Here is a 19535-nt window from a genome sequence, read left to right on the forward strand (position 1 = left end):
TATTTGAAAAGATTAGTTCATCACAGCACTATTCACAATAGCAAAGACATGGAATCAACCCAAACGCCCATCAATGATAGACTAGATAAAGAAAATGTGGTACATATATACCATGGAATACTATGCAGCCATAAAAAGGAATTATCTCATGTCCTTTGCAGGGACACGGATGGAGCTGGAAACCATTATCCTCAGATAACTAACACATGAAGAGAAAACCACACACTGTGTGTTCTCACTTATAAATGGGAGCTGAACAATGAGAACACATGAACACAGGGAGAGGAACAATACACACTGGGGCCTGTTGGGGGATGTGGCTGGAGAAGGGAGAGCATTAGGAAAAATAGCTAATGCATGCTGGGCTTAATACCTAGGTGATGGGTTAATAGGTATAGCAAACCACCATGGCACACGTCTACCTAAGTAAAAAACCTGCACATCCTGCACGTGTACACCAGAACTTAAAATACAAATAAATTATTTTTTTTGAGATGGAGTTTCATTCTTGTTGCCCAGGCTGGAGCGCAGTGGCACAATCTCAGCTCACTTCAACTCCTACCCTCCAGTTTCAAGTGATTCTCCTGCCTCGGCCTCCCGAGCAGCTGGGATTATAGGTGCCCGCCACCATGCCAGACTAATTTTTATATTTTTAGTAGAGATGGGGTTTCACCATGTTGGCCAGGCTGGTCTCGAACTCCTGACCTTGTGATCCACCCGCCTCGGCCTCCCAAAGTGCTGAGATTACAGGCGTGAGCCACCATGCCCAGCCACAAATAAAATTTTTTTTAAAACAGATTAGCTGCTTAATGACAAAGCTAAATCAAGAATGATGTAAAGCAAAACTCTACATTGAGATGTGTATACTTGTCACAACTGTTAGTTTCCTTGAAAGTATCCTCTACTGGAAAATGAGCTACACAGGACAGAAAAGGCATTGAATGCTTCCATCTGTACATATGATTCTCTTGTTACAATGTTCATATTTGATGTCAAATGCCTCTGTAAGAATCCCCTTTTTAGTGAAGTTACTTACTGAGGAGGGCCAAACAGCTGAGCGCTGAGATCTGCAATGCTGCGTTCTCTGGGTACTGCTGCACAGCTTTCACCACAAACTCATGGACTTCGTTTAATACCAGGATATTGAAAAAATTACCTAAAAGTTAAGTGAAACATTAGCTGAATTCTCATCCATGGAAGTTAAATTACCTTTAACATATAACACTATTTACATCAATAATTTTGAATGGTGATGAATATTCAATGGCATTAAAATATTTACTTTAATTAAAATAGCTTAATATGATTAAGTAAAGTTTTGAAATTTTATTTTATGCTGTCCTTTAATTATCTTACTTAGACAATGGAAGTGATTGAGCAAAAATAATGATACTAGTTTGCGTTGTATTAACTGCATGTTCTCTGATTCCCTCTCACGTCATGTCTGTGACACACGGCACGACAATATTCATTGTGTAAAATAACTTAATTTTTCTGTCTTTTAAAGATGAAACTCTTAAATCTGTCTTTTAGAAGACCCAATATTAAATCATTTTACTGAAACACTCTTCTTTCACTTAAAGAAATAGTGCTTAGAAAATTCATTGGTATGTTTACCATTATTTGATCTTGTCTATGATGATCTCAGAAAAAGAAAAAAAAAGATATTTCACCACCTCCAACCCACCCCAGGAAGAAGTCCCATGCCTTTTTATACCCACTCTTCTGAGAATTAATATGATATCCGAGTCTAAATCCTTATGAGGAAAAACTTTATCTGATACTGCAGAAATATGTACCTTCTTCTATTTGGCTTATTTGTAACTCACTAACAGTTACCAAGCTTCTTTCTAAAACAAGAAATTGAAACTCCTATTCATCTATAAGTGTAACTAAGTGATCTGTGAGATACAAAGCCAGAAATGGAAAAGATCCTGTATCATAAAAAACCTAAAGCCCAAACTAAATATTCATCAACGGCCTCACAATCAAAAGGCAGTTTAAGCAAGTATGGAGCTCCTTTACCAACACCTTCCCATGCTGTTGCCTCTTCCACATTCACCCACCAAGCAAAAATTCTCCACAGCCCTTAGTGATCACTAGTGTTTTCAAAAAAGATTTTCTTCTACTTTTACCAGCTTGTCTAAACTTGGGTTGTCCCCATCAGTCTCTTTTCCCTATTATGCCCACACCACTGCCAACAGCTGTTCTGTCACTGAATCACTGTGTGACTCAGAAAACAGCAGGAAGACTGGACTTATGTTCAGATAACTTGTGTGAAAATACGTAGCAAATTATACAAAGCCTTTAAATGCATTAAGCCCATAATTAGATTACATAGTTTGGCAAAACGTTAAATATTTATTTACTTGAGGTTTTAATTTTAACTATGAAGAAAAAGTTAAGAGTTTTATTCAGCTACTTTTGAAACAATAACAGCAACAATAAATTCTCTACCCATTAAATGGAACAAATCATCATCCACTAAGAGATAATCAAGAGAAAAAAGATTCTTTACCTGAAAATCAATTTGATCACTTTTTATTTTCAAAAAAAGTTACAGAATAATACAAAAGTTACATATGACATGACAGTTGCCATGTTTTATTTAATTTTAACAGTATAAAATCAAGCACTTTTAATGTGCTGTTCTAGACAATTTGGCAGTCAAGTAGCATTTCCCTGATCACAAAACAAAACCACTTCTTCTGGCTCATTTCAAGAAATTAAGGTGAACTCACATTTTAATGTAACATGTGCAAGTTGTAACTTGACTGTGGTAAATTGTAAAACATGAAACAGAGAATTGTACAGTAGTGTGCTACTCTAACACCTGGATTTAAGAAATCGACTTTGAATTAGATTAAAACATTATCAGATATCAGCCACTTTGTACAACTACAACCTTCTCATGAAAAATAATGAATAAAGGGTCACCTGACAGAGATAAACTAGTAAATGGATACCATGTTTAGAAGAAATACTTTGTTTAGGGATGAAGAAATTGGGGTTCTCTGCCTGATTTCACCCCTTACTGCTCACATAATCTTGAATAAAACACAAAGATTGATGAACCACAGGACCTCGTCTGTAAATGTGGAAATAATAACAATATCCCATCTCCCAAGATAGTTGTACATATCAAAAAATATATATATAAATGTATATATTTATACTTGTATATAAATATACATTGTATATAAATACAAAATATACATTTGTATATAAATAGGCCTGTTTATATACATTTGTATATAAATAGGCCTGTTTATATACATTTGTATATAAATAGGCCTGTTTATATACATTTGTATATAAATAGGCCTGTTTATATACATTTGTATATAAATAGGTATGCTTATATACATTTGTATATAAATAGGTATGCTTATATACATTTGTTTATAAATAGGTATGCTTATATACATTTGTTTATAAATAGGTATGTTTATATACATTTGTTTATAAATAGGTATGTTTATATACATTTGTATATATGTAATGTATATAATGTACATTTGTATATAAATATATATTTATACATTTGTATGTATATTTATATACATGTATAAATATATATATACACATTTATATACAATGTGTCTATATTTACATATTTTTATATACAGTATATAAGTAGATTCATATATATGAAGTATGTGAGTATATATATACACTTTGGAAACTATGAAAGAAATGTGAAAATATTAAAACATTATCTTACAGTTTTAGTCACATAACAACATTCAATAAATGCTTGTCAAGGAAAGAAATGACAAACTAAAGTTGTGCATGTAAGATAGAATTCAGCTTACAAAAAATTCATTTTAACTGAAACTAGGAAATTTCCTAATGCTAAAACCAATTTCCAAATTACACAGCGGATATAATCATCATACTAGAAGTGAAAATACAAGTTGCTACAATGGAGACATGTCAATTAGTTTTTTCAAATGATTAATGATTTTCCTCAAAATCTGTAACAATGAAAAACTAAATGCCTATTATAATAATCCTAATTTTGTACAAAATATTCCTGGTTATCCTTTTGAGAAAATGTCATCAGAATCAATGTCCAACAGTTAATGATCATTCCTTATTATTCAGCAACCACTCTCACTCTTAAATGCATTGTTGTCCTCACAAAAATATCAAAGAAATTTCCAAGGTGTGTGTTGAGGGGCACAGGGAGTTCACAAAGAAGCTGAAAAAAGAGCTGTGAGTTGAACGCCAGAGTAGTCTTGTGGGAAAGCATGAATCCTGGCGCTGCATTCAACAAACCAGTTTCAGACTCTCTGCAAGGTAAGGTCTCAACCAGAGTCTCCCATATTAAGCCTGGATCATATCCTAAACTGCTCCCAGGTCAGTCCTGTGCTCTGACTCCTGGCAAACACCTCTGAAAGAGCATCTTTAATTTAAGTCCTCAGGATGCTCAATCAAAGAGAAACTCACAACCATACAAGAAAACAAGGCTCCGCAACTGACAGGCAGTCAGCCTAGAAGCAGTTGGTTTAGACTCCCCAGAACTTTATATATAGTTATCAGATACAAAACACAAAATAGCCATGTATTAATCATTAAACAAATAAAAGGATGTTTTTAACAAAAAAGAAAGGGTAAAAAAGAAAAAACAAGAGGCTGCCAAAACTCACCTGGTGTATGTGAAAATAAAGAGAGAAGATTTTTTAGAAGTGTTTTTAAAAATCTAATAAATGACCAAGTTAAATTTATCAGGAAGTGCAAAGTAGCTTAGTATTAGAAAACCTGTAGATGTATTTCTTCATATTAACATAATGAAAAGGAAAAAAAAGACTTACTACATTTTAAGTATATTTGATAAAATTAAATATTTTAATATTTTTAAGCCCACATTGTAAAAATAAAAGCAAACATTTAAAAGCCCACATTGAAAAAACAAAAGCAAAGAAGAAATAAAATAAAATTTCTTAACAAAATTTTTTAAAAAAATTTAAACCCTTGTAAGATGCATTATTTTAGATGGGAGAATATTAAAAATATTCTGTTTAAAATCAGGAAAAAGAGCAAGACAAGGATGTCTAGTATCAATGATTCTATTTAACACTATATTAATAATTCTGGCTCATGTAAGAAGACAAGGAAATGAAATAAAGAATATAAGAAGTAGAAAGGAAGAACTCAGACTGTCATTATTTACAAATTATATAATTGCTAGGTAGAGAACTTAAGAGCATTTAGAAACAAATTGTCAGAATTAACAGAAGAGTTTAGAAAGGTAGGTTAGTTCAATATACAAAAAATCATTTGCATTTCTTTATGAAAACACAGTTCAAAAATATGATTTAAAAAGAAATACCATTTACAATAATAATAAATAAGATACGTAGCAAAAACTAAGATGTGCAAGACATGTATAGAAGAAATTATAATGTAAAGATGTCAGTTCTTCTTAAAATGATCCACATATTTTGTGCAATTCCAGTCAAAATCTCAACAGTGTTTTCCAAGGAACTGGACAAGTTAATCCTATAATTTGCAAGGAATAGTAAAGGCCCAAGAAAAAAGGCAAGCTGTGCCTAAAAAAAGAATGTATGGTGACTTGACCTATTAGCTTTTCAGATATCAGGACTTACAGAACTATTAATTTAAATAGTGTTATATTGATTCAGACAAATCAGATTAATGCAACAGAACACCAAGGACAGAAACATAAATATATATGTTTACATATTTATATACCACATGACTGGGAAACAGGTGAACCTCTAATAAATTGTGCTGTGATGGTAACTAGCTCTCCACACTGAAAAAAAGAGGGGGAATTGGGTTCTTTACAAAAACAAACTGCAACAGTTTAACAAAGGAAAAAGATTTGGAATAAAATATATAATATATTTATTATCTTAGGGAAAGGACAGATTAATTTCTTAAACAAGATACATAAAAAAGAGTAAATCACAAAGGAACTGATTATTAAATTTAACTATATCACAAAAGCCACCATAAAGATGGTGAAAAGACATGCTACAAGTCAAGGGAAGGTATTTTCTTTTTTTTTTTTTTTTCACTCTTGCAAAAAACTGTGTTTATTTTCAGAGATAACTTTGAAACTTCAAATAGACAATGACCCTTGCTCAGTCAACCTGTGGCTACCTCTTCATCTCCTTTTTTTTTTTTAATTATTATTATACTTTAAGTTTTAGGGTACATGTGCACAATGTGCAGGTTAGTTACATATGTATACATGTGCCATGTTGGTGCGCTGCACCCACTAACTCGTCATCTAGCATTAGGTATATCTCCCAATGCTATCCCTCCCCCCTCCCCCCACCCCACAACAGTCCCCAGAGTGTGATGTTCAAGGGAAGGTATTTTCAATACGTGTAACCTACCACCAAAACATTATTATCCAGAATCTATGAATCGGTTTTAAAAAGACAGACTATCCTGTGAACAATATTGATAAATGACAGATTGCATATTTCACAAAGAAGGACATACCAATGGCAAATAAATATTTTTTAAAATATTAACCCTTATTTATATATGGAGAAAATATGTATATCTCTGCATCAAATGTTAACTGTTCTTTTTCAGTTATCTGCTTTAACACAGATAGTAGTAGCATAAAATAAGAAAGAATCCAAATGTCCATGGATAGAAAAATGGAAAAATAAATTGTGGTATTTCCAAATAATAGAATACTACATGCAACCACATGCAAAAATATTTCTGATTCTTATAATCATAGCACTGATATTTGAAAATTGCAGAAGACAACATACAGTATGATTACATTTTGATGAAGCAAAAGCAGGCAAACGTTAACAATTTTGCTTAGAGAAACATGAAAATGTAGTAAATCATATTTATAAACAAAAGATTTGTAAACCCAAAATTCTGGATAGTGTTAACCTCTATAGAGAAAGCAAGGGCAGGAAGAAGCCCAGGGTAGCTTCCCCCACTGGGAATATACAACATTTAAGTTGGATAGTGAGTTATTTGCATTATGCTTTATATTGTATATGTTATGCATATTTTTGTATGTATCAATTCTTACATAATTACATTTCAAATATAGCCTCAACAATAAAAAACTCATCTATAGAACTACATCTATAAAAATAAGATTAAGATAATACTTCTTTTACATTCTACACATCTATTTTTGACACTCCTTTTAAAAGTCCATCTAAGCACAGCAGAACAGTTTGGTAATTTACAGTATTTTCTTTTTGTTTTAATTTATTTTTTCTGGAATTTTACAATATTTTCATTCAAAGTATGTCAATATGCTACTTATCCATTATTATGCAATATATACAGAGTGTGATGACATATTAACTAAGAAACTCACCTAATGTAAGCCTATGGAGCAAACAGCAACTCACTTCTTGAATTCTTTCACTGATAGGGAATGCTTTCATGGCTTCCACCACAATATTATAACACCTGACATTGCCACTCATGAGGACTTCCACATTATTGCCTGAATTTAAAGAGATCATAATTATCAATAAGGTAACCATGTTCTCCTTTCAAATATGCATACAAAGACGTCTTATATAGACTGTAAATAGATGGCAGCATAATGACTGCATTTCCAAATTTAAACATCATGTTCTTTAAGTAGCTGTAAAAAATACTATGCTGTTCATTAATAACATAATGGGGTGTAGGACTAATCTTTGGCATTAAGGAAAATTTACTTTATTCCTGTTTCTTGGCTTAAAGCCTTAAGATCAAAAAAAGGAAAGATTCAGAGTACTTTTAGTACTGAAAATGAAAGGAAAAGTACTGAAAATGAAAGTCTGGAAATGTAATGTATTGGTCATAAGTTTTCAAATAAATAAATTGGAGGGTCTATTTCTTTTCTTTTTTTTTTTCCAGACACATCTTTATTGAAAATTGCCACAGAAATAGCTGCTAATTGTGTTGTGATTGATACAGATTCTGCTGTTATAGCTTGTGTGAACTTAGTCACGTTGTTTAATCTTGTTGGTCAGTTTTCTTGTTGGTAAAATAGGGACAATAATGTAACATATTTTAATAGATGTGGTGAATATTATAGAATTTAATATGTAAAGTGCTTAAAGTTTTATCTCCCATATAACTATCATCACAATCTTCATCATTATCACAACCATCATCATCGTCATCCTGGAACTACAGGATAGATAATTTCTGAAGTCCTATTAGATATGGCTCATGTTATATTGCTTACCTTTTTTTTTTTTTTTTTTTTGATGTGGAGAAATAGGAACACTTTTACACTGTTGGTGGGACTGTAAACTAGTTCAACCATTGTGGAGGGTCTATTTCTTAACGAGGCTCAACCCCATTGGAGAATGACTTTTGCATTGTTTTTTTTCCCCAACCAAAAGAAAGAAAATCAAGAATATGTCACCAGATGGAACAGTTAAAATCAGCTATGACCTGTTTCCTCCATTCCAGAAGGGCAACCAATGTACAAGGCAGCAAAATCAAGCTTCCTGAAGGCTCCAAAATAGGTGGAAGAAAAGATGGGAGAACGAAAGAGAGGAGGCATAATATTAAAATATAAGTCTTAGGGACAAACACAGGTAAAACAGAAAGGAAAGAAAGACTCTACCAGAAAAAGCAATTAATCAATAAAGGGAGTGAGGTGTGAACCTACATGGAGAAAACATGTATATCTGTGCATCAAATGTTAACTGTTCTTTTATTGTTTAAAAAAAGGCTGTTTGCAAAACATTTTAGTATTTGTTTTGGCACAGCCAAAACTAATCAACTGTTTTCACAAAAAGTATATTACAATGCTTAAACATAGAAAAAAAATTAACAACGTAAGGAAATGAACTGCTTTGACTCAGAACAATAGACTTAAAGACTGAAAAGCAAATGTTTTTCAGTTAGAATCAGTGTTTAAAAACTTTTGATTTCTTAATTTTTAGCTGCTACTTTCTTGACTTTTGCATTATGAATCAACACATTTTTACTGGAGTTATGTCCGATGTGGGTGGAAAACAATGGATTCCCAAAAACCTCCAGCCCAAAATAAATAAATAAATGAATAAATATAGCCAAGGAAAAAGTATAATGAAAAACATATTCAGTTTGTTGGCAGTGATGACTCAGAGAAATGTAAAACCATGGCCTTTCTCTATTATTGTTCAGCCCCACTCACTTTCCAGTGTTTAATTTCCTGTGGATAAGAAAACATTGTGGTTCTATAAACATCACCAAAAAAAAAAGCATTCTTTCACAAGGGCATTGGGTTTTTACTCTGCCTACACCGAAGGCTCACACCTTCAGATTGACACAGTGATTTCCATATCTGAAACCATAAATGCAATTACATATAGTATACAGCACACATATAAAATACATATTGTCTAATAATCCTGTCACTGATTTTAGAACACTTATTACATACCAGGTACATTGTTTAACTCTAATCCTCAAAACTTCACATGTGTGAGGATGAAAATATCACTAGATAAATGCATATGTATATCCTGTAGAAACCCACAGAAGTAATACATGAAATACAAAGTGTTAATGGTCATTTACAAAACAAAACAGAATATGAACCATTAATACAAAACAAAACAGAATATGAACCATTATTTTAGCCTAATAGCAATCATTGGTAGCATACACATCAAATTAATTTCTTCTGATTAATATTTTTGGTGAAAAATGTGGCTAAATTTCAAAGCATCATTAAAATGCTAATCAAGAGTCACAATAAAATTCAAACTCCTTCATGTGGCTTTTTAGGCCCTTCATGCTCTCCACTCCATGTGTCTGGCCTCATTCACTGCCTCTTATCAAGCTCTCCCTTGCCTCTGTCAATGAAACACAAACGGACAGGATATTTGGGGATGTGCATGCACAGCGGCACACATGCATGCACGCACGCACACTCATAACCCCACACCTTTACAGAGCTACTTTTGTCTTCTTGAAGGCAGTCTGCTCTCTCTTGCTCCAGCATCTTTACATTAACCATGCCCACTGCCTGGGCCACTTTGCCTGCATTCTCACTTCAGGTCACACCTTCATGCACAGGAAGCTCTACTTATTAAATCTTTGCTAAGAGACATTGCCTCACTTCCTATTTGATCTCCTAACTCTAGGTACTTCTGCCATCTGCCATCACTTCTGCCACTGTAATCACCTCTGTACTTATCTGTGTCCCCCATTGTACTACAAGCTCTGAAAAGGTAAGGAACACATCTGTATTTTCCACGATTGTTTCTCCAGCACCAAGCCCACAGCCAACTTCAGTATAATGTCAGTGAATGTAAATTAATTAAATGAATAAATGAATGAATGGGTTGAGCATCCACAAGTTTCTAAATAATAAAAATATTGTTAAAATATACTCAGAATGAGATATATTGTAATTTTTCAGATACAAAAAATAAATAACATTTAAATGCTACTTACAAGGAATCGCTAGGGAATGCAAACAATGCAGCACATGAAGCACAATTTCCTCTTCATCTTTAAAATTTGTTAACGCACTTAACAATATCATATAATCTTTGTTCTCAACAAATTCAGTCAGTTGCTCCTCTGAGACTTAAAAATGAATGACAAAATACTGAATAAGCTTAAAGATGATATGAAAGTTTAATTATTCAAAAATTACAATATTCATTATAGTTGTGTGAGATACATCAAGTGTAATCTCCTTAAATAAAAAATATATTTCTGTGAAGCAGCCCTTTCTAAGAATGTTATAATGAGAAAACAAGCTACGGAGATTCAAATAATTTTGTTTCGGCCTATGTTAGGTACTCCATGTTTTGAAATGTAAAAGTGCTAGTCAGCAAGCAGTTCTCAGAAAAACAAAATTATTTACAATTTCATTTGGGAAATTCTAGAGAAAACTGACAGTGACTAATAAAGATGGCCAACTGGAACTGGACATATTGCAATATTTAAAAGGGAGGCATTAATGGTAGGCTGCTGAAGGGCAGCTCGGCTAAATGTTTCAGTTCAAGAGTTGTCAACTTGAGCAAATGGCAAGTAATCAGACTTTGAAATACTCTGTCTTAGTGGTTTTCCATCAGACAGCAAAAATATAAATCATTAATTTTCACAATTAAAGTCATTTGATCAAGCCAGTAAGTTCCATTTGGAGTCATTGTTATTGGGCAACAACCTCAAAAACATGTATAAAATTATAGTTTATCTAGCTTGAGAATGGCGCCAGAAATATGTTAGAAAACACAGCACTCTAAGTGATCAACATTAATTTTTTTTAATTTTATGCCAGAGTGTCCCTATAATATAATGTGAAATCAGTTAAGTTTTCCTAACAAGTGAAGAATATCATGGAACTTTCTCACTTTATGGTCTAGTTTCCACAGTACACTTTCAAATTTTGAAAATTAACTTTATAGTCACCCCTGAGTCCTGGAGAACTTGATACTCCTGGAAAAATCAGAAATTTTTCTACTCTACATTTATAGTCATAACCCTCTCAGCACTGATCGTTTTTCTATTGAGTAACATTCTTCTTTGTAACATTCTATGGTCTACCTCCAGTGTCTTAGATGGACTAAACAACTATGGTGATAAAGTGATGCTAGCCCTCCTTCCAGGAAGAAGAATGTGCCCCTAAATTTCCACACAGAAGATTACAGACCCTGCAAGACAATAGAACCTCAAACTTTATCCTAATTGTCATCGAAAGCTTAGTTGCAAGATAGAACATTTATACATAACAGCCTGAAGGAATTCCGTACTCGCTGTAAACTATCTTCTACTTCATGGTGTATGATTATCAAAGAGCTGGGTACCAGGCCCATGCTATTCTGACTTTTGACAGAGTCACTCTCGCTGCAATATACTTTGTATTCCTTGCAAAATGTATGTCCTTTATTGTCTCATCCAGGAAAACCCATGGAAAGATGTTTCTCAGATCTCCCATGAGACCAATTTCTTCTCCTGAATAATAGGTTTACTTTTATCTTAAGGAACTTTGTAACCACTGATATTTACCTCTTTTCTTTGTCAGATAGGAAGCAAACAGACAAATTTCTGGCCCACCCCTTTGTAAATATGCAGGAGCTTAGAAACACAGTAAACTTAATCTAGCTTTATATTATTGTCCCTTCACCCATTTTCTCATCCATTTTGTTTACTCTTGTGTATTATAATTATCTATAAGCTGTTTAAAATCCTTCTGGGAGGAGACAGGGAATTCAACAGTTATCAGGTGATCTATCCCATTCTGGGAACTGCAAGAAATTAGACTGGTAAACTGATAACTGACACAGGGCCCACATAAATCATTCTTATCTAAACCCCTAGCATGGTTGGCTCTCATAATGATACAAAAGGGGCTGTTAAAATAATTGCGAATTGAACTGTACTGTCACAAGCTCTGTGTCCTCAGGCAGGATGTTCACTTCACTGCTGTGACCCACTTCCTCCTAAGGTCAATGGAAAGACTAAACAAGGACTCCAACCAACTCTAAAATTATATAATAATCTCAGTTATCAATCTCAGGGCCAGGCTATGAAATGCATGTTAGTCTTTTTCCTGAAGTACACTTTGTAAACCTTCAGGCTCTTTATGCAGAGCCTTTAGCAATTTCTATGATTTCTGGTGATGACTCAACACCATAATCCTAGTGTAACCTATGCTTGGCTTCACAGTTTTATTTTTTCTTTCATAGCACCCACACATCCAGTTTTCAAAGTAAACCTTATGCCTTGTTAAGCAATTGAAGAAAGTCTACTCCAGGGGCATGATTTATAACCCACGAATGAAATTCACCCCACCAAAACAAGCAATACTTCTGAATTAACCCCCATTCCTCACCCTTGACAGACAACTCCCACTTCTTAATAAATAGTAGGATTTTAGAAACCTTCTTCTTATTATAACTGTGTTCTACTTTTCCCAGTATAAGCCTTTTTTTCTTATATATACTTTAAGGAATTTGACATTTTAAAATACCTCTCTCAAACAGCACATGTAAAGCTTTGCATCCAAGTTTCTGGACTTCATCATTGGCTGGAAATGAGTGCATGGCATCAAAAATTAACAGGAAAATATCACTTTCTTCATCCAATATCAGCAAGGTGATTTTACCTATTTTAAAGAGAATAATATGCTCTGAGTAAAGAGCTGCTTTAACATTTAATGTGTTAATTTTTACATGAATTAATTTTTACATGAAGACTGTGAATGGTTTGTAGACCCATGGTTTTCTCGTTTGTTTGTTGATAAACCACTTAACTGCCCTAGATGTTAGACTTATCAAGCTCTAGATCTTTATAAATGAGATAAACTCCCAGTTCACTTTACTATAATTTCATGAGTCTCAATCAGTACTTCTAGCCTAGACAACTTGCCCCAAACATCTGAAATACATTCTTATGCCTCTTAAGACAACATCTGAATATTCCACATGTACCCCAAACCTGGCCTACTCCTGTTCCCTGTCTTCAACAATGATACCATAATCCAATAGCTACCCAAGAGAAACTCCTGAGTCATCTTCCTTCTTCCACCCTCCTTTCTCTTCTCATTCTCTATCCAAGCAACAAATCAATTCATTACCAAGTCCTTTAAGTATATCTCCTACACATCTTGAAGATTCCTTTTGAACAAAACTCCTTTTGAACAAGGCACCTTCATTCCTATTGTGTTTTGCATTCTCATCTAGAATGCAAAAACAGTTGCTTAATTGCTCTACAGGCCCCAATTTCTATCCAACTAGTTTATTGCCTGCATTATATTTCTAAAACACAAGTGTGGTCTTGCAAATCCCTTGCTGGAATCTACTAAGATCTTCTCATGATCCTTAGTATGAAAAACAAGACCCTTCACACAACTGACTATAGTACATGTATCTCATCAGCTCCTTTCCTTCCGCGTATTGTCTTCACTCCAAATATGCTAAACTCTGCTCCTCACTAAACATTTTTTTTTTGGTATCTCTTCGTACTTGGACTAACTGCATGTCACACTCTTGCCTTTTACTATACCAAACATTTCCTATCATAATCCAAAACTTAACACAAACAGCATCTATTCTGTCAATAAAAATAATAATACTGGAATAGGAGTAGTAGTACTGTATGAGGCTAACTTTAATATATTCCAGTGTTGGTAGATTTTTCATATTAATAAACCCTCATCTTCCTGTCCATCGCCAAATGGAGAATGAATCTCCATCAAAAAAAAAAAATACCTCCCAAGGGTGAGGTTAAATTAAATCATGGTTAAAGACTGTTAGTGCATGCCATACAACATGGTCATAAAAAGCTGTAGTGAAATGTTGAGTACCTTCTTGTTTTTCCCTCATACTCTCATCTTCCTCTTTCTCCAGCATGGTCTTTACATCTCTTAGCAGGACTGATGAGGACAATTCAAACCTTCCCAATCACACGTCCAGCCTCTCTCATGCTATCCTCCCAGGCCTCTGCACCCATACTTCTCTCAACCTAAAAAGCCCTCCCCTACATGGAAGGAAACTCCTCCCAGCCCTTCAAGATTAGCTCCCTGTGAGCAGCCTTTCTTCTCGGAACCTTATATAATAGCCAGTGTCCAGCACAGCAATGCCCACAACTGTTGCATCATTTCAAGATTTTTTGTTTTCAGGTCCGTTATCTACCAGGCCAAAGTTTTCTCAGGGAAGGAACCTGACATGGAGAATCAGACCCTGTTTCTACCTCTTAGTGGCCAAAGCAACTTCTCTGCACTTCAGTGTTTCTCACTTAGAAAACTGAGATAAAATCCCTATCTCAAGGGGTGTTTTCAGGTTCAGGTGTTTAAAAGCATGTGAAGCATTTTACTTGTGAAGCCTGGCATCTAGCAAATACTCAAGTACTCCTATGTGTTTTCAAAATGTAACGATTATGGCATACTCCAGAACATATATTATAGAAAATTTATTAAAGATATATAGGGAGAAAGAAGTAATAATGGCAAGGGCAGGAATGACCACTAACCTGGGGGAATATGAGATGAAGGTCCAGATTTTGGGAGCAAACATTGGACTACCAACAGAGATTTGGGGATAATATATAAGGTAATGTTTAAAACCAAGGTATTGAATGAGATTTTTGAGAGGCAAAGTATAGAGAAAAGAGATAAGGAGAAGAGATGGAAATAGAAAGAATTTTGGAAATAACTGATATTTAGATTATATTATGGCTGTCCCATCACTAGATCTAAAAACAGATGCAATTTTAGGACATTTAAATCAAGCTACCCTAATCCTGATCTTTAAAAAAAAAAAAAAACACACACACACACATATTTAGTTAATGGTATCAACTTTTTTTTTAATTTGAATCAACACGAAAAACATATACACATATTACCTGAAGTTAGGAGGAGATCTAAGGTCTTCAGTCCAATCACTGACAAGTTTACACTGGCATTATGAACTGTTAGCATTTTAAGAATCAATCTGGAGTTAAAAACAGAAATCAAGAATGAAATATCATACTCAAAATTTGCTTATTTGCATTTTTTTTGCTCACCTATTTTTTATTACTCTCATTGTATTTAATTCCCTATAGTGAAGCTCATGTGTTTTTGTTGCCTGCTTTTAGAGACAGGGTCTTGCTGTGTCACCCAGGCTGGAATGCAATGGTGCAATCATAGCTCACTGAAACCTCAAACTCCTGGGCTCAAGTGAGCAATCCTCCTGCCTCAGCCTCCTGAGTTGCTAGGAATACAGGTACATGCCACCACACCAGGCTAATTTTTTCATTCTTTTTTGGAGACACAGGGTTTGCTATTTTGCCTAGGCTGGTCTAAACTTCTGGGTTCAAGTGATCCTCCTGCCTCGGCCTCCCAAAGTCTGGGATTATAGGTGTGAGCCACCGTGCCTGGCCATGTGTGTTTGTTTCTTTCTACAAACCTGAACCAGGCTTATAAAAACTAACAGGGAATGTTAATTAGCTTGATTGTGGTGAATATTTCACAATGTACACATATCAAATCATCATTGTATACCTTAAATATAAACAATTTTTAATTGTCAACTATACTTTAATAAAGTTAAAAAAACAAAAAAAACAACAGGGGACTATTATGTGTCTCATTTAAAAAGTTAAAAGCACTACTTATTTTCCAATAAATATTCAAATTCAAATATTCAGATTCACTATTTTCACCCAACTCCATATTCAAAATATCATGAAGCCTTATATACATCGAGAGCAAACCCATTTTTATATATGATGTAAATTTATAAATTATCTTAGACATGTTGATATATTAAAATATAGAGATATAATAAAGATGTTGGTTTGTGTATATAAATTAAGAATTCATTATAATATTTAAATTATTGATTGCCACTGTTTTTAAAAGAGAAATTAATGATATATTAAAAAGTAGTGGGCTGGTGGCCGTTGCTCACGCCTGTACTCTCAGCACTTTGGGATGCCGAGGCGGGGGGATCATGAGGTCAATAGATCAAGACCATCCTGGCCCACATGATGAAACCCCGTCTCTACTAAAAATACAAAAATTAGCTGGGCGTGGTGGCGTACTCCTGCAGTCCCAGCTACTCGAGAGGCTGAGGCAGGAGAATCACTTGAACCCGGGACACAGAGGTTACAGTGAGCCGAGATCACGCCACTGCACGCCAGCCTGGCAACAGAGCTAGACTCTGTCTAAAAAAAAAAAAAAAAAAAAAAAAAAAAAAAGTGAATTTAGCATATCAATAATGTTTAGTTAGTTCAAGATAAGATTTTAATCCCTATGTTATTAATCCCAAAATATAATCTCTAGTCTATTCCTGCAAAGCATTGTTTGGCTTTACATTATTGGGAGAAGACTGAGCTGGCCACATCTAGAGTTTTGTATGTATTCAAGAAACGTTGCATAATCTCCATTTGGCAATTGGAGGACCTGAATGAAGCCAGTCTTCGATTCTCTGCCAGCCTTCCTCCTAATCACCCTGCCCCTACCTCTCCCTATACCATTCCCACAATTCCTGACTTTATCACCACGGAAGAAATTTTTCTTCAGTACTAGTAAGTCTTTGGAGGGAAAAGGCCTTGAAAAAAGAGAAATCTGTTTTACAATCAATTTTTGCTGGGAGTGATCTAATACACACCACTGGAGACAGCAGTGTGTCTATCTTCTTCACAACTGCATGGTTTCTGACCCAGAGGACAGGCTTCAAAAACATTCAATGAATAGAAGATGAACGACTGGATGAACAAAGTGAGTGAATGAGTAACTGAGTGAGTGAATGAAATTTCCTATATACACTTTTATGTAATTTAATTTGAACAGTTGGTTTGTACAGGAATATGACTAGATGAGTTTCCCAAACACTCCCTGAGGTTATAGGCTGGCTCATCTTTGGACTTCCTGGAAATTCTCACCCAAACCAAGGGACATTTAAAGTTACAATTCCTAATTACTGGTATATTTTGAGTAATTCCTCATCAAATGCTGTATACTTTAGAACTCATACATAGAATTACAGAGATTAGATTGAAGACGAGAACTCCAATTAATTGTAAATATGCTCTTTCCAAAACACACCCTTTATGTACTGAAAACAAGAAGAGCAACACATTTGTCAAAGAGGGGAAAATGTATAAGCACAGATATGTTCACTTATGGACAAACACATAGCTCTAATTTGTCTAAATTTATAGCACTACTTGACACTGATCAGCAATACAAACACCTGAAAATTTTTCATAAATTAAATTTTCATAAACCATATACCATTGGAAGCCAAAAAATATTCACAATTTCCTTTTCTGTGATAAAGAAAAGTCATATTAGGTATAAAAAAGATTTAAAGTTAATGACAAAAGGTTTGTTTGTTTGTTTGTTTGTTTGTTTGTTTTTGAGACAGAGTGTCGCTCTGTCACCCAGGCTGGAGGGCAGTGGTGCAATCTCGGCTCACTGCAACCTCCGCTCACTGCAACCTCTGCCTCCCAGGTTCAAGTGATTCTCCTTCCTCAGCCTCCTCAGTAGCTTAGAAGATATTTTTTAACTGTCAAGAAACAAAGCTATCCAAAATGTATTTTCCCGGAAACACATTCTTCTTGAGAAAATATTTTCTTAATTAATGATGGCTAAGGAAGTAGTCTCATCTAAGAAGCCATTACGCTGCAAACTGCAAAAACATAGCTGGTAAAATTACTATCAAGATTTGGCTGCAGATGTGCTGAAAGGTAATTTCCTCTTTCTTACTCTTTCTGAAAGCCATAGTTTAAACTTACTGTATATATAGGAATATATATAAATGTACTATTTAAAGACAGTAGAACATCAACTTTCAAATTACTACTTACAGAACTAACTTTTCTCAGTTCCCATTTTTTTAAGAACTAGTGGTTTGTATCGGTTCTATTATTAAAAGCCAAAATCTCTTCATGGTTTGAATTCAAAAGTACTCATCAAAAATCTACAACTTAACCAGTTTTATAATTATATGATTACATTATTAAAATAATAACTTCTGACATGTTACCTTAAATGTTTGCTTTCTAAATCAAACTTCTGAGTTTAAAGCTCTCTATAAATGTAAATCATTGACTCAAGGAAAAATATCTGTATTTTAAAGAATTCCACAGGAGTAGCCTTGGATTGCAAACACAGTGTATCAAGGGGAGGTTGTCATGTGTATAGATAAATACTCGAGGCCGTTTGTTGTACCTTTCTATCATACTTACTGGTGAACACCAAGGACTTCCCAATCATTTCCAACATCCTGGGGTCCCATTAAGCTTTGCATTGTACCTGGACAGATTTCTATTAATTTGCACAGAAGTGACCAACCCACCTGAAAACAAGAAAGACATATATTCACATGTTTTAAAGAATGTTAATACAGCATACTCAGTCAAACATGAATCTCTTCAATCTTAGTGGAATAGATGCTTATCTCACTTGTAAATAATGGTTATACAACAAAATGATACCCTAAAATGCTTACCCAGAAACAAAAGCAAGCCATATTCTTAGGATACACCTTTCTCCAAAAATCACACCAGAAAGACATACAAAAGATACAACATTTCAGCCGGCAGTTTGAGACCAATGTGGCCAAGATGGTGAAACCCAGTCTCTACTAAAAATACAAAAATTAGCCAGGCATGGTGACGGGCGCCTGTAATCTCAGCTACTCGGGAGGCTGAGGAAGGAGAATCGCTTGAACCCGCGAGGCAGAGAGTGCAGTGAGCCAAGATTGTGCCACTGCACTCTAGCCTGGATGACAGAGCAAGAATCCATTTCAAATATATATATATTATATATATATAATTTAATTTATATATATAATATATATAATTTAATTTATATATATATAATATATATAATTTAATTTATATATATAATATATATAATTTAATTTATATATATATAATATATATAATTTAATTTATATATAATATATATAATTTACATATATATAAATACATATAATTTCTAAATTATGAAGAACATAGACATGCCAATTGTCTAAATAAGGCAAAATAAAATAAACTATAAAAAATAGTTTTAGAGGTTGTACCAAGATTATTAAGTGCAAGAATGGCTATACCAGATCCTTAGTACTTTT

At 34.1% G+C, this 19535-nt stretch overlaps 1 protein-coding gene across 1 annotated transcript in view; it reads right to left on the minus strand.

Annotated features, from left to right (window-relative positions):
- Positions 1 to 19535, minus strand: part of LRRK2 (leucine rich repeat kinase 2) — a 144129-nt gene that overhangs the window by 117786 nt on the left and 6808 nt on the right. The window contains exons 3-8 of the mRNA XM_019039400.4: positions 18649 to 18758; positions 15316 to 15404; positions 12941 to 13075; positions 10414 to 10548; positions 7337 to 7468; positions 1037 to 1156 (exon numbers count right to left, since the gene is read on the minus strand). Of these exons, the coding sequence (XP_018894945.3) occupies positions 1037 to 1156; positions 7337 to 7468; positions 10414 to 10548; positions 12941 to 13075; positions 15316 to 15404; positions 18649 to 18758 (721 nt within the window). The remainder of the gene's footprint in view (positions 1 to 1036; positions 1157 to 7336; positions 7469 to 10413; positions 10549 to 12940; positions 13076 to 15315; positions 15405 to 18648; positions 18759 to 19535) is intronic.

This window comes from Gorilla gorilla, chromosome 10 (genome assembly GCF_029281585.2).
Source record: "Gorilla gorilla gorilla isolate KB3781 chromosome 10, NHGRI_mGorGor1-v2.1_pri, whole genome shotgun sequence".
NCBI lineage: Eukaryota > Metazoa > Chordata > Mammalia > Primates > Hominidae > Gorilla > Gorilla gorilla.